The sequence below is a fragment of the Pelodiscus sinensis genome, chromosome 23, assembly GCF_052426305.1.
Source record: "Pelodiscus sinensis isolate ZL-2025 chromosome 23, ASM5242630v1, whole genome shotgun sequence".
NCBI classification, from domain to species: Eukaryota; Metazoa; Chordata; order Testudines; family Trionychidae; genus Pelodiscus; species Pelodiscus sinensis.
The window spans coordinates 12,411,738-12,428,328 of NC_143074.1; the positions used below are offsets into that span (position 1 = coordinate 12,411,738).

The window sequence follows — 16,591 nt, forward strand, 5'->3', positions numbered from 1 at the left end:
GCTTCTTCGAAAGAGAGCATCCAGACTCACTGGGTGCTTTCTTTCGAAAAAACTGCTTGCTCTTTCGAAAGTTCCGCGTGCAGTCTAGACGCTCTCTTTCGAAAGAGGCTCTTTCGAAAGTATCTTTCGAAAGAGGCTTGCAGTCTAGACATAGCCCTAGAGAACAAGTGATCAAAAAATGTATGCAAGGCTTTACAATGGGATTTGCTGTTGCCATCAGCTTTAATAGGAAAAGAAACTATAGACCCCACTGTGCAATACTTTCACTTGCTCTATGCATTCAGTGACCTTTATTCTGTAATCCCCACCTGTATTGACCTTGGTGACCATGACTGGCTCCATTTGATGCCTATTAGATGTGGCAGTGGATTTCTGACAAACTACTAATGTGATCTTCTTTTGGATATAGTATGGGCACTGGCAGCCCTGCCCTAAAATCATTGCAGTCCTTTGGAGCAGTAAAGAAGGGGGTGTGGTAGAGGAATGATGACTGGGTTGGGACTCTGGAGGTTGTTGTTTTAAAACTAGCTTTGCTAGTGACTCATCTGACTTGGGCAAGTCACTTCATTGCTCTCTTGGTTCCCCATCTGTAAAATGGGATTAACAGTTACCCTGCTTCCTCAAGGTTTAGTTGTCTGCACAGCATTGTGAAATTATGAAGTCAACCAAGTTTTCTGTCTCTAAACTGGCAAATCTGCTTGCTGTGTTTGCAGTGATGTCACTTATTTTAGCATTGTACATAGCAGGAGAGAAGGCTGAGACAGTGATGCATATTTCTCCAATAAAACTTTCCATTTGCATACCTCCTTTCATCCAAAGAGGTGAATAAGTATTTGTCGTTTCATATCAGATGGGGAAACTGAGGCATATAGGTTAAATGACTTGCTCATGTCACAAAGCAAGTTAGGAGGGAACAGAACTCCAACTTTCAGTTGTAGCAGTCAGACCTAGGTTTTGTCCTTTTTCTGCACATCCTTTACCCCAGCAGATCTATGCTCCGTCACTACATAATCATAGTTCCCCTCGTCGTCCAGAACTGCAATAAAGCCATTTTGCTTTGAACCAGATTTTTCTGTTACTGTTACCTTTCTCACCCTGCTGAAAAGTGATTCTTCTGGAGATGGCACTGCCCTCTTAGCAACCTTCTGAAAACCCTGCTTCTACTGGTGCTAACCTGGGGCAGCACAGGACAAGCTGGAGTGAGCAAGCCCAAATCGTATTGCACAGGTTCTTTTCTGATTGTTGTAGACAAAGTGGAAGGACTAAAGGCTTGTTCTTTTGCAACCCTCACAATTACAGGCTACTCCAGCAGAAGGGTACAAAGTCCTAGCAGCAAGAGCAATGACACTCTCAGCGGGATTTCCTCTATTGAGCCCAGCAAACATTCAAGCTCCTCCCACAGCATAGCCTCGGTAAGAGATCCTAACACCCTTGCTATCCACATCATCTGCAGAGGAAGGAGTCACACCTACCTACCTGCCTACACTTTCACAAGATTGTTATTAGTCATCCAGAACTAGTATGGTGGGCGGGATTCACTTGTTCTAAAAACAGTTTGTTTTCTATCAGAGGTTTTATAGCCCTGCAGCTTGAGGTATTTTGGCCCTTAAAATTCCATCATTCTGATTACCTCTGTGCTTTATTCCTCTCCTCTGCAAACTTCAATTTCAATATGATTTTAATGGCTACTGATTGGAGATCAGCCAGAGCTAAAAACCAATTGTGAAGCTGCACCGGGCCATTTTGGAATGTCTCCAGTTACTGAGGTAAGAAAGGGAGAACTTCATAGCAGAACAGATGTTGGTTCTACCCAGAAGTACTGCAGCCTTTGCCACTGCAACTTGTGTGCAAAATATAGATGTTTAGGGCCCTTCTCTGCTGAGGAAACTTTCTAACCAGCATTAAAACTGCTTAGTGCTATAGCATAGATTCTATTTAAAGCAGCCTGGACCAATTTTACAGAACCTGCAGTGTTTGAGTCGAGTTAAGAAAAAAGTGGTTCAGGTCTGGTTTCTTGGGCCTCATAAAACTGTGTCTATACTGTGTCTTCAAGTGATTTTTAAAACCTGTTAAAGCAGTGCAGACAGGCTCAAAAAAGACAGCTAATAATGTAGACACTGCTTATGCCATATACTAGGTCTACACTGGCAGTTGTCAGGAGATCTCACACCTGTGTATCTCCATTGCTACAAAGTCTGTCAGCATTTCCATCACTGTGTTCTCTACCTCTACTCAGAACCGATCTAAATGATGCTGTATCCTATCTACACTAGTGCTCCCATGAGTGAGGCTGTGAAACAATGAGACACCTTCCTGAAAGCTGTCAATGTAGACAAGGCATTTGAGAGGAAGTTATTTGTTAGACCTACTACCAGTCTAGCTGAAGCATGGAAAGCTTTAACCAGTGGGTTTTTAAAACCTGATTTTCCAATTCACATGAACTTTTTCAGTTATCCTTTCAGCCTCTCCCTTCATCCATAGGATAAGAACTGGCTACCTCGTTCAAGACTTTCCCATGTTTTGCCCATGCCTAGACAACAGAAGATACCATATAGATATCCATTCATTCTTGGTCTCAGAGAAAGGATCGGTGGGAATAAACCCCTGACAGATTGTATTGTTATGCTGCACAGATCACAGCTAACTGGAGAGGCAGTTAAAGGCTTTTACAAAGTGAGGGCTTTGGGGCCACAAGTATCAAATAGGCTACCCAGCAGCCAGTCAAGCTAGTCCCATCCCCTTTTTTCCAACCAATGGCTGAGCAGCAAAATGAAGGAGTCAGGGTTGGAGGCAGCCCTCCTCCCACCCCCATACGTGATTTTTTTTTTCTCTCATTCCCTGGTATTCTTGTTTTGAGAGCGAGGGTGGGTGGGGGAAAAAAACCCTCCCATGTTGCCATTGTTCCCAAATAATTAGACTAGTTAATTTGATTGTGTAGTGGGGAGAATAGCAGAAAAAGGGGCCTCCACTGAAAGCTAGTTTTGGAGTCTTATCCTTAGCCTATATTATTGGGGAAACGTAGGGTGAAACACTTCTGTAATGGGTGACTATAGAACCGATTCAGGATTCATTTTGATGTTTGTGAAATACATGAATGGGGTTTTTGAAGCAGTATACATTAGCCTCTAAGCTAGGGATATTAAACAGACTTATAGGGAGGCCTGAATTCCGCTTTAGGGTCTGGTTCATGGGTGCGGGTATATATTTAGGGCCACACGATCCTCTATTCACAGTCAACTCCCACTGATGTTAATGAGAAGTTTGCATAGAGCTCAAAGATAGAATCTACATTTGTGTAGTGACTAAATGTTTACTTGTGATCATTATGTATTCGTTCAGTACCTTATTGCCACAATTAATACTGTTCAGGGAGGAAATTTTCATTTTTAAGACAACTGCTGTTTCTGTCCTTTATTTCTTTGTTGGTGTGTGTGCGTGAGCGCGAGTGTCCTTTTCAACTCCTGGGTCTTTCTTTCCTTATTGCCTGCACATTTCCTTCTCTGCAGTAACTCCCAGTTCCCACACTCTGGCCTCCAGTTCCACCTCCTTCCACACTGCGTTTGACAAAAGGATCCCCATTGATAAAGCTTACTCTGGCAATGGCATTTAAAATACTGTCCTTACTCTGAACAAGATTAATGGGTGGGGTGGAGAGGGTTCACACCTTAGAGTAGATTGATTGTTTCAGGTTGCTGGTGCATTCAGGCTTGTACTTAATATACTAGTGACACATTTAGAAGGAATTTTTTTTCTTTAAAGTCCTCAGGGTTAGAAACCACTTTTTAAATGGAAGTGGAGATTCTTTAGAATCTGCATAGGCAAGATGGCCAGATCCAGTCTGTGGACTAAAGGTCAGACTAAAGATCCTGAACATAGGGGAGGGGAGGTGAGACTCATGAAGAAGTTTCTGTTCTTATCATCAAAAGTTTGCACCTTGTTGAGGTGAACAGGGTGGGAAAACAAATCTTTGGTGTTATTGTTTGGTAGTTGGTTCCTGTAAGGCTGTTAAAATGCAAAGGCAGGCTCTCTGCCCTTTCACATTCACCAGCAGTCATTTCATAGTAGGTAGACTGGAAGAGACTAGAGACATCAGACAGACTCCATTTTTGCTTCTGAGAACATGATGAGAGCAGGACCTATTTGGAGACAGCCTACAGAGCAGATATATTTTCTACTCTAGCATACTTTGACTCAAAATCTTGGGCCTCAGTTTTGTGCAAATCAGGGTAAGTGGACTCCATGTAAGATAGAAAAGCAATTTAAATGCAATTTGTCTTCTTTGAAACACATGGTTTATAGTTAGCTACTTTTGCATATGTACTTTAAAAAGTAAAGTCAAACGCTCTTCAAACAAGCAAACCATTCTACTCTCTAGCTTTTGGGGGGGGGGTGAGACTTCTTTTTATGCTTTATTCTGGTTACTTCTATAGTGCTACTCTTCTCTGCTGGAAATCCGGTTTTACCCATGGGATAAGTTAGAAAACTTAATAAGAAGCTGATTTAAGAGATGTGTAAGTTCAGAGAGAAGAAAATTCACTTCAGGCTAAAAACATATCCTAACTTCTGATAAGTTTAACTCCTTCTCCACCCCCTTTTCTCTTTGATAAAAACTATCCCAAGACTATTGTTAAACCCTTTCAATATCTGGTGAGTTTCCTGGCGTGTTCAGCCTGCCTCTGTTTCTTTGCAACCTCCAGAAGTTCAGTATTAAATTTATTTCCATGGAACTTTGCAAACAGGGACAGCTAACAGGGAGTTTCGAGAGGGAGTTCTCCAGGTGAAGGAGGAGCGAATACAGGACCCTTGAGATTTAAGGGTTTGTTTGAAGGATCGCGTGCTGTGGCCAGCATTTGGAAGCTGTGAGCTTCTAATAGAGGATTTGAAATCTAGAACCCTCTCAAGCAAGGTGCTTTCATAATTTGAAAAAAATGGGAGAGATTCCAGAAGACTGGAAAAGGGAAAATATAGTGCCCGTCTATAAAAAAGGAAATAAGAACAACCAGTCAGTTTAACTTCTGTGCCATGAAAGATAATGGAGCAAGTAATTAAGGAATTCATCTGCAAACGCCCGGAAGATAATAAGGTGATAGGTAACAGCCAGCATGGAATTGTAAAGAACAAATCATGTCAAATGAATCTGATAGCTTTTTCTGATAGGATAACAAGTCTTGTGGATAAGGGAGATGGTATACCTAGATTTTAGCATTTGATACAGTCTCACATGATATTCTTATCAATAAACTAGGCAAATTCAACTCAGAGGCTACTATAAGGTGGGTGCATAACTGGCTGGATAACTGTTCTCAGAATAGATATTAACGGTTCACAATCCTGCTGGAAGGGCATAACAAATGGGGTTTCACAGGGATCTGTTTTGGGCCCAGTTCTGTTCAATATCTTCATCAACTATTTAGATATCGGCATAGAGAGTACGCTTATTAAGTTTGCAGATGATATGAAGCTGGGAGGGGTTGCAACTGCTTTGGAGGATAGGGTCATAGTTCAAAGTGATCTAGACAAACTAGAGAAATGGTCTGAGGTAAATAGGATGAAGTTTAAGAAGGACAAATGCAAAGTACTCCACTTAGGAAGGAACAATCAGTCTCACACATACAGAATGGGAAGCAACTGTCTAGGAAGGAGTACAGGCAGTCCCCGGGTTACGTACAAGATAGGGACTATAGGTTTGTTCTTAAGTTGAATTTGTATGCAAGTCGGAACTGGCTCCAGATTCAGCCGCTGCTGAAACTGATCAGCAGCTGATTCCAGGAAGCCGGGGGCAGAGCAATTCTGCCTAGGGCTTCCTGAATTGCTCTGCCCCCAGCTTCCTGGAATCAGCTGCTGATCAGTTTCAACAGTGGCTGAATCTGGAGTCCTGGGACAGAACAGCTGGGGCGCTGCTGGGTAGGTCCCCGCAGGACCAACCCGGCAGCACCCCAGCTGCTCTACCCCAGGCATCCCGCAACAAAAGCCTGGTCTGCTGGGGGGGGGGGGGGGGCACTAGCTGCACCCCCTCCCCCCCAGCAGACCAGGGAGACCCGAGCAAAGCCGCACAGGTGGCAGGACCCCGCTGCCCGTGCGGCTTTGCTCCTTTGCCCTGGAGCAAAGCCGCACAGGCGGCGGGGTCCCCCGCCTCTGCGGCTTTGCTCCTGTCCGGGGCAAAGGAGCAAAGCCGCATGGGCAGCGGGGTCCCGCCGCCTGTGCAGCTTTGCTCTGGTCTCCCTGCTGTGCTAGAACTGCATTTCTTGTTTCTGCTCAACTCCCACATAGGAACATTTGATTGGAAAGAACAGAATGGTGTTAATTTCCAGCACAAATTCTCTTTTGTAGTATTTTTCATGATGACCTGCTCCCTCTTTCGTTTGCAATTGCTTCTCCAGCTATTGTTTTCCTCTTAAGTGAGGCTTTCCGTCAGCATTTATTTCTCTGCAATCCTTCTTCCCTTCCCCATCTTGTAGTAACTGTCCTGGTGTTCCTGTTTCTCTCTTTCCCTCTCTTCATCAACCTTGCCAGCGTGTCAAGGATATGTCTGCACTATGAGCTCAGAGTGTGCTTTCCAGCTCAAGAACTTGTACCTGCACAGCCAAATTTAAGCTATGCTTAAGTACAGTTGTGGGAATTAGCTTGGAACAACCGTTGGTCAGAAAGCATGTATGACCAAAATCTGTTAAGTCTTCTAGCCCAGGACCTTACCTGCAGTAAAGCATGTTCTTTAAGACTTCTTATTCCATAGTTTAGCCTCTGTCATAGTAACAAATCAAACTATTGCCATATTTTAAACCAATGCAGTAGGACAGTTCCTAGCTCATAGTAACCAGTGATCCAGAATGTAGATTTTGGAGCCTCCAGAAATGGAGCCCATCGTATGTGCCTGTGGTCTCATAGAGTTGCGGTTCCTAGCCCCTCCCATTGCAGCTATGCTCTACTGTTAGAACAGGAGCTTGATCACAGCTAATGCAGATATGTCTCCTTGAGCTGGGGAAGCAGCACCCCAACTCAAAATGGAGACATACCCAAAGTGAGCATGGTTTGCTTACTGCTTTGTAAGTCAGTGAGTATGGTCAGGGTAGAAAGTATTGTACAAACAGTGCTTTCCTGTCTGATTGAAGAGGTTAATCTCTTGGCTGGAGGAGGTTGATACTTTGCCTAGTGAATGGATTTTGCCTGTTGTGTTAGCCACAATGCTTCATGCCAGATCCTAGCTTCAACTCCCTATGAGGTAGCTGTTGAGCGCCAATGTCTTTCACTAAACTTTAGGGACCCAGGGAATTAGGATGGATTTGCATTGCATAGACTGATTGATATCCCTGCCATTTGGAAAAGCAAGAGAATATTAAAAGCAAGCGTGCCTGAAAATTGCAGGAGAAACTGAGGCCATGCCTACACAATGGGCACAGCAGTGGCTCAGCTACAAAACCATAGTTATGCTCTTGCAGTGTAGATGCTTCCTACAATGACAGAAGGGGGTTTTGATCTCTACAGATAATCCACATCCCAGAGCAGCAGTACCTAGGATGATGGAAGCATTCTTCCATCAGCCTAGCCATACCTATGCCATATGTCTACGTCAGTGTTTCTCAACCTTTTTTATAAAGTACCCCCTTTAAAAAAAAAAAAAAAAAAATCTACGTACCTACAGTCTTCAGACACACCATTTTTTTTCTACCATTGCAACACATTTGTTTAAACAACTTAATCGTAGCTGGGTGGACAATGAAAATAATAAAGCGCTGTAAAATTCAAAACAAAAATTCAGTTTCCTCCAAATTTCAGTTGTGTTGATGTTCCACTCCTCAGACTTCTCTCGAGTACCACTGGTTGAGAAACACTGGTCTATGTCATACTTGAAGGAAATTCTAATAGGGGCTTCTGTTCTTTCTTTTGTCTTCACTGGATAGATAGTGGCTGCGAACTCTTCCAGCCCCACACCAGCATCTGCAGGACCCTGGGAGACAAGAACGATGGAAGATCCTGGAGCAGCTGGCGACTCTAGTGCTGAAAATCTCTACGTTCAAGGTAAACAAAAAATTAAACCTAACTTGAAAGACTAATCCCTTTATGTTGGGAGAGTAGGAGTACTATCTCCATGTTCATTTGGCCCTTGTTGCACTAACAGATATGAACATTTCTGTGCTTAATGTCAACATTGTTCCACCAACTGTTGCTCAGCTGAAGAAATGTGTTCCCTTTCCTTGTATGAGGAATGGTGATCTTTTCATTGAATCAAAACCCAAATGAAACAACATTGGGATGTAATAGTGTAGTTGATTAACTGATAAGCAAAAGCTTATAGATTAATGCTATAGACTACACACACTCCCTCCTCCCCCAGTAAATTTTTTATCAGGCTCAGTCCTGGCTTGCGCCAGTTCCAGGATATACACCACCTGCATTTAAAGTGTATTAGGAGCCAGGTGGGCAGGCAGCCCAGCTCAGTTCCAGCTCACACTAGGTCCCAGAGATCAGACACGCCCCCTCCTGGACAGGGGCTGCTGCCACCCCATGCTGCTGCCTTTGTATCTGATACAGAGGAAGCATGGAGAAGCAGGGGGCTTCAAGAGTGGGGTTGGTGTGCACTGGCTGCTGGCCCCACCCCCGGGGACTACAGAATAGTCGAGTAAGCGATAAGAATTCATGAGATTAATCGACAATTCAGTTAATCGATATTTAACATCCCTAACACAACATCCAGATGAAATATGTTACTTCCTTGTACTCTTTTGGTTTAGGCTACTATTGGGTTTGAGATGAGATTTCCCTCTTCTGTAGAATATTCCACTTTGCAAATAAGCAAGGAGTCTTATTGGGTGCTTTAGCTATGTCAGTGGCACTGATTTCACTGCTTATGTTTGATTGCATTGGCCAGGGATGGAGCTATTTGAGGAGGCACTGCAGAAATGGGAACAGGCATTGATCGTAAGGCAGAGAAACAGCACTAGCACTCCAGTCTCTTGGGACAACATGAAATATGAAGAAGCTATGTCGGAGGAGTTGCCTGAGGTACCTACCAATCTGTCCCTTATATTATCCAGCAAATATTGGGAAGGACCAGATTGGATGGGGAGAAAGGGAGATCATCAGTAGGAGACTAAAGATTGAAAAGAAATCCAGAGGAGAGTGGACTAGACAAGGGAGTATGTGTATAGGAATGTAAAATCCTGGTTAATCAGTTAACCGGTTAAATGTTAGGTTTGCCTAGTGTTTAACTGCTTAACTAACTAAAGTGGGATCCTGGGAGCCCACTCCCCACTGTAGCAATCTCTGCCTCTGGGGCACCTGGGCTCCCTGCAGACAGAGGCTGTTCCTGAGGCCAGAAGAAGCTGCTCCATGAGAGCAGCCCTTCCTGCTGGGGTGCCCGGGCTCCCTGTGGACAGGGTTTGCTCCGGGCCCCCTACAAGACTGGAGCAGCCCCTGCCCCACAGCAGGTGGGGAGCTGCTCCAGCCTCCCCCCCCCCCACACACCTGTTAACTGGAACTGATAACATAAGAATGGCCAGACTGGGTCAGACCAAAGGTCCATCTAGGTCAGGGTCCTGTCTGCCAACAGTGGCCAATGCCAGGTGCCCCAGAGGGAGTGAACAGAACAGGGAATCATCACATGATCCTTCTCCTGTTTTAAACCAGCTACCTAAGTACTTTGATTTGGTGACCCCTGGTTCTTTTATTATGGGAACAAGTAAATAATTTTTCTTTATTCACTTTTTCCACACCAGTCATGATTTTATAGACCTCTGTCATATCCCCTCCTCCCCAGTCTCCTCTTTTCTAAACTGAAAAGTCCCAGTCTTTTTAATCTCTCTTCATATGGGACCCATTCCAAACTTCTAATGATTTGTGTTGCCCTTTTCTGAACCTTTTCCTATGCCAATATATCTTTTTTGAGATGAGGCGACCACATCTGTACACAGTATTCAAGGTGTGGGTGTACCATGGATTTATATAGAGGGAATAAGATATTCTCTGTTGCTCTCTATCCCTTTTTTAATGATTTCTAACATTGTTTGCTTTTTTGACTACCACTGCCCATTGGGTGGATGTTTTCAGAGAACTATCCACAATGACGCCAAGATCTTCCTTGAATAGTTATAGCTAAATTAGTCCCCATCATATTGTATGTATAATTGCGATTATTCTTTCCAATGTGCATTACTTTACATTTATCAACCTTAAATTTCATTTGCCATTTTGTTGTCCAATCACTTAGTTTTGAGAGACCTTTTTGAAGCTCTTCACAGTTTGCTTTGGTCTTAACTATCTTGAGCAATTTAGTATCATCTGCAAATTTTTGCCACCTCACTGTTTACCCCTTACGCTATATTTTTTATAAATAGGTTGAACAGGATTGGTCTCAATACAGACCAATGGTGGGACACCAGTAGTCACCTCTCGCCATTCTGAAAACTTACCGTTTATCCCTACCCTTCGTTTCCTGTCTTTTAACCAGTTATCAATCCATGAGAGGGCCTTCCTTCTTATCCCATGACAACTTACTTTACTTAAGAGCCTTGGTGAGGGATCTTGTTAAAGCTTTCTAGAAATCTAAATAGACTATATCCACTGGATCCCTTTTGTCCACGTTTGTGGATTCCTCAAAGAACTCTAGTAAGGCATGATTCCCTTTATGGAAACTGTGTTGACTTTTCCCCAACAAATTATGTTGATCTGTATGTCTGCCAAATTTATTCTTCATTTCAACTAATTTGTCCAGTACCAATGCTAGACTTACCGGTCTATATGGCCAGGATCACCTCTAGAGCCCTTTTTAAATATTGGTGTCACATTAGCTATCTTCCAGCCATTAGGTACAGGAGCTGATTTAAAGGGTAGGTTACAGTTAATTGTTCCGCAATTTCCCATTTGAGTTCTTTCAGAACTCTTGGGTGAATGCCATCTGGTTCCAGTGACTTGTTACTGATAAGTTTATCAGTTTGTTCCAAAACCTCCTCTATTGACACCTCAATCTGGGACAATTCCTCAGACCTGTTGCCCAAAAAGAATGGCTCAGGTTTGGGAATCTTCCTCACATTCAGCCATGAAGACTGAAGCAAAGAATTCATTTAATTTCTCCATAATGACTTATATCATCTTTAGGTGCTCCTTTAGCATCTCAATCATCCACTGATTGTTTAGCAGGCTTCCTGCTTCTGATGTACTTAAAAACATTTTGCTATTACTTTTTAAGTTTTTGGCTAGCTGCTCGTCAAACTTTTTTGGCTTTTCTTATTATATTTTTACACTTAATTTGACAGAGTTTATGCTCCTTTCTATTTTCCTCACTAGGATTGACTTCCACTTTTTAAACGATGCCTTTTTATCTCTCACTGCTTCTTTTACTTGGTTGTTAAGCCAGTGGAACTTTTTTGGTTTTCTTACATAAGTTGGTTCATATCAAGCAAAATTAATTACACAGGAGAATGAAACAATCAAAGAACCAGACAGAGATCATAAACAGTAGAGAGATGAGGAGCATAATAACCAAGTAATAAACAAATGAGGATTTTACAACCCCAACTATTGATAAGACAGAAAGCAAGCAACCCAAGTTTCTTTTAACTCTTCTAGGCTTTTTCCCTTTATCTGGAGGTGATAGTTTGGATTGCCTTTCTAACAGCCCCAAATTGCCTTATTTTAATGTGTCTGGTTAGGAATGTGCCCAGAAGTGACTGCATGTTTCCCTGCTTATGGATGTTGTGAGGGGGTCACTCACCACTGTAGCGGGGGTCTGTCATCTGTCCCCGGAATCAGTCCATTCCGCCCGCACAGGCCTCCGCTCACATGGCGTTTCCCCTCTGGAATCTTCTAGTCGCGTTGCTCTCTTCGCCACACTGCCCTCCAGCAGTGCCCAAGTCACTCGCTCTGAGCCCCCCTCCCGGGGGTTTGGTGTCTCCCCAGCAGGCCTGTCTGCAGGCCTAGCAGGCTGGCCCAGCCTGACTCTCTAGCCCTGCCCTAGCTCCAGAGAGCGTCCTGCTCCCTTGGCAGCCAGGCTCACACTGCCTTGGCTGAAGCAGCCCTGCCCTTTTTTAGCCCCCAGCTGGGCCTTAATTGGCCAACGCCGCCCAGCTGGGCTGAACTCCCCGGGCCTGCTCCAGGCTGGGGTTTGGCTCTTAAGGGGCCAGTACAGGGCAGCTGCCCTGTTACAATGTTCCTGCTGCTTAACCTAAAGCCTTAGCTCAAGAACAAGGCCTCAAACCATCACATACAGATACACTGTGATTTTGATTCTTTGTTTTTATATGCCTGTAAAAATGCACTTATATTTTTAAAATACAGGCTGTAGCAGGCAGGTCTATAGCTATATCCTAACACTGGACTGAGACTCAAGAGGCCTGGGTTCAAGTCTTGGCTCTACTACTGCTTTGCTACGTGCCTTTGAGCAAATCACTTTCCTTTTTGTGCTTTCATTTCCCCATCTGGTAAATGGAGATAATGCTGACCGCCTTAGTAAAGCACTTTGAGAACCATAGCTGATGAGTGTTAACAAAGAACTATGAATTATTTATTATTAAATGCAGAAACAAATAGGGTTAAAAATAGTTGTCTTGCCCAGTGTTATTTCTCCTTTTAATGCTTTTAACACAGGATCTAGTCAGAATACCAAGACTGTACTCAAATGGAAAAGCTAACTATAGTTGCACACTTGTCTTATTGGAGGAGAACAAATTTGTGAGGCTGGACAATGACCTCAACCATTAGAGGAAAGGAAAGCTAAAAGAAAATAAATGCCAAAATACTCACTTAGAAGAAGAGTCATAGGTTTCTCCAGTCACCTATAAAGTGGATCGTCTAGGGCTGCAAATGACTGTCTCCCCCACATTTAATGGATCAACTACCATAGGGGGGAGCATGCTGGAAAGGCTAACAAAAGAGTACACCCAAAGTAGAAAAGTGTAGTGGTGATCAAATACACTGTAGCTAAAGAAATGGCAGCTGCACATAATGAAAAGCACCAAATTCTGAATTGTGTGGAAGTTAGGGATGTTGATAAAAGATACCCTGAGATTCTTATAAAGCAGAACCTGATGTCTTCAGTATTTGGGATGTTTGTTTTGTGTTCCATTATATTTATGCAAGGCAAATCTGGATTCTGTTTTGCTACCTGCTGTGTGTGTTTGAAGTATCTTCTTGTGTTTCTACAGTTAAATTAAGAGTTGCTTCATAATCAAAACAGCTCTTGTAGTTTTACTTAACTCTTCTAGCTGCAGGCTTAGATTTCCAGGAAAAGTGAAGATCTTCATTTCCATGAAAGTGAAGTATAAGGGAGGTAGACATTGTAAGCCTTTCCTTCACCCACTCACTGATGTTACATGTGCTAGCAGACTTCATTCTTATCTTCTACTGGAGACTAACTCTTCCTTGTAACTGATCACCCATTTGAATTATTTCTACAGGTGATAACGTCAATGTACTATTTTCTCTTAAATGGATAAACAGCAGAAGGAAAAAGTTATAATTTGGAGTGGATGGCATACAAGCTTCCCTGACTCCTGGTTTTATTGCAAGTTCAACATGAAGTGAATCTTTACTTAGTTCAGTTCATTAACTTAACTAACAGTGATCAATTGTGCTCTGTCAGCAACACAATTGGCTATTGAAAGATAGTGTTTGCTTATGTTTAAGCAGGAGTCCCAGAAAAAGGAGTTTGCAGAGAAGCTTGAATCTCTCTTGCACCGGGCGTATCACCTTCAGGAAGAATTTGGGTCAACGCTCCCTTCAGACAGCATGCTGCTAGACCTGGGTAAGATGGGGCTGGGTGTTAGCTAAAGATGCAGTCTCGAGAATATGCTAGAATCCCATTAGTAACTAGAACTGAGCTCCATAGACTCTTATTTGGAGATGGTTATTAAACCTTTCCATTAAATTCTAATATTCTATTTGCCAAGACCACATCAAATTCTTCCTCACCGGATAGAGGTGGCCATTAAGGATGTCAGCATATAGACAACTACACGATTAACCGCTAAGCCTGGGCTTATCTGTTAATCCTGTTGACTACATGCATTCCCCCACCTTGCTGTCTCTGTATCAGAGGCATCAAGGTGTGGGGAGGCGGGAGCCGGTGCTTGGGGGGGATCTCGCCTCGTGTGCCAGCTCTGTGGACCCCGGTTCCGTCACCCCTTGCTGCCTCCTACAGAGGAGGGAGGGCAGGCAGGAGCCACCTCCTCTCCCCCCCCCCCCCCGGTGCTGCTGCCTCTGTCAGAGGTAGCAGCGTGGGGGAATAGGCAGGGGAGGCTGCCACAGAGCAGCTTCTGTCTGCGGCAGGCCCAGTCTCACCGTGTACAGAGGCTGCTCTGAAAAAACAGCCTCTGCAAACAGAGGCACCCTGCTAACAGAGGCAGCTCTGCATCCCATAGAACAGCCTCTATCCACGGTGAGCTTAGACACACCATAGACAGAGGCTGCTCCACAGCAGCAGCCCCTGTTCCTCTGTCTGCGGAGAGCTTGGACCCCCCCCCCAAAGATGGGCTGCTGCAGAGCAGCCTCTGTCCATGGGGAGCTCAGACCTCCCATGGACAAAGGCTGCTGCTGCCCCACACTGTTGCCTCTCTATCAGATGCTCTACCTTTCTTGTCACCCCGCCCTGCTGCCTCTAATAGGCTGTAGCACGTGGTGGCAGGGGGCTCCCCGGGAGTGGGGTCAGAGTTCACTGGCTGTCAGCCCGACCCCTGAGGATTATTGAATAGTTGTGTGACTGCTACATTTGATGCAGTTTCATGACTATGCAATTACACGCTATCTAATATCCCAAGTAGCTGTTACAATAGAGTTTGAGTCTAGTGGTGGTATAGGATGGACATATGAGGAGATAAAACACCTTGACTTGTGTGCATTCTGTGAACAATAGGAGTGGAAATATGCAATCCATTGCAGTCTACCAGCTGCTGGTCCCAGGATTCTAATTATTACTTTGTGTTAGACTGGGGAAAGTAATGAATCTAGCTCTGGAGCTCTAGTTTCTAGTAGTATAAAAGAGTTGGTGGGAGAAAGAGAATACAGTTCTTCAGTGGAAAACAATATTTGAATTAGGAAGCCTCTGCCTTAGCTCCATAATATTTCTTAATAGACCTCATGTATCATGTCTCTTCTGAAGGCCAGCCAAATCTTTCATTGAGTATATCAAGGAAGTGATGAATTTCAAGATTGCCACAAAGGGGCACTGCTGCTACATAAAGACTTGCTAATATAGAGCTGCAGTTTTTAAACTTTTTTTCCGCATGACCCAGTTGAAGAAAATTGTTGATGCCTGTGACCCAACACCGTTTGACTGAAGTGTGGGCTCTAGGGTGGGGCTGAGGATGAGAGCTTTGCGCTGTAGGAGGGGGCTCCGGCTTTGGAGGGGGCTGGGGCAGGAGGGGCTTGCAGTCAGCAGTGCAGCATGGTCCTACAGCAAGCTTCTGGCCTGCGCTGGCACTGCAGACCATGCTGTGCCACAGAAGCAGCCAGCAGCAGGTTCCCAGCCAGTTGGAGTGCAGGGCTAATGCTCGGGGCAGGAGCAGTGTGAGGAGTCTTACGCACTCTCCTCTGCCTCCTTCCCCCTGAGGAGTGGGCCTACTGCTGGTTGCCTCTGGGGCACAGTGCAGTCTGCGGTGTCAGTATGAGCAGGAAGCTGCCTTAGCAACCTGCTGCAAGGAGACCCAGTGCCTGACATTCCACAACCCAGTACTGAGTTACTACTGATATAGAGAAAATTACTGATATAGAGAAAAGTATGCGGGGTGGGAGGAATGGAGCTTGAAGTACAGTACTAAACGAATACTTCTCTTGTCCCCTTCAGAGAGAACTCTCATGCTTCCCCTGACAGATGAGTCACTGAGACTTCGGACAGATGATGAAGACAGTTTGACTTCCGAGGACTCCTTCTTCTCTGCTGCAGAGGTGACTCAAATAAACCAGTCAAACATAACTTAATTTGCTGCATTGAGAACTTGCCCATGCTGATCATTCTGCCATGTTCCTAATGCTGGGGAGACTATGACTATGTGTCTACATCATCTAGCAGCATGTACTAGTAGCTAGAAATGTGCTTTTCAGTAAAAGCAGCTGAAGCACCTGCTAATACAGTTTGTTCTACAGAGGTAGAAGGAGGAATTCTGCCATGCTGGGGCTAAGGAAGTTGTGATTCCAATCATAATGGGAGTTCCAGTGAAGTCTGAGTATCTTGGTGTGAAATGGTGCACGTCAATGCCTTCTCAAGCTGATGGACTCTAAATCTCTTGTTTCTGAAGCCCACTGTTTGTACAGATACAACAAAAAGTTCTGACCTCTTTTGCTTTCTCTACAGCTCTTTGACTCCCTCCAGATTGGGAAAATACCTTTTCAGCTCTCCAAGCCAGCAGCTGCATATGAAGAAGCTCTACAGTTGGTGAATGAAGGGAGAGTTTCATGCAGAACTCTGAGGTGAAGTGCTAAAAGAATCATCAGTCAGTATGACAAGACTTCTTTGGCTGGAGATAAGAACTCAGATTACTTAGTATTCTAAGCCAAGCCCCTACTATTATGAGAGAGAAGATTTTTAGCATCTTCTCGGCTGGCTTGGAAATTCCAAGGTGGTTTTAGTTAGCCCAAGACTTCAGATGCTGCTTGGGATAGTTTA

General features: G+C 44.2%; 1 protein-coding gene across 11 annotated transcripts in view; it reads left to right on the forward strand.

The window, feature by feature from the left end:
• MIGA2 (mitoguardin 2) overlaps positions 1–16,591 on the forward strand; it is a 39,649-nt gene that overhangs the window by 13,063 nt on the left and 9,995 nt on the right. For 6 of the 11 annotated variants that reach the window (XM_075905208.2, XM_075905204.2, XM_075905203.2 and 3 more), the window contains exons 4-10: positions 1,300–1,412; positions 1,704–1,766; positions 7,899–8,016; positions 8,867–9,000; positions 13,600–13,735; positions 15,773–15,873; positions 16,280–16,395. In XM_075905208.2, the coding sequence (XP_075761323.2) occupies positions 1,300–1,412; positions 1,704–1,766; positions 7,899–8,016; positions 8,867–9,000; positions 13,600–13,735; positions 15,773–15,873; positions 16,280–16,395 (781 nt within the window). The remainder of the gene's footprint in view (positions 1–1,299; positions 1,413–1,703; positions 1,767–7,898; positions 8,017–8,866; positions 9,001–13,599; positions 13,736–15,772; positions 15,874–16,279; positions 16,396–16,591) is intronic. The other 5 variants (XM_075905209.2, XM_075905210.2, XM_075905211.2 and 2 more) reach the window with 5 other exon arrangements.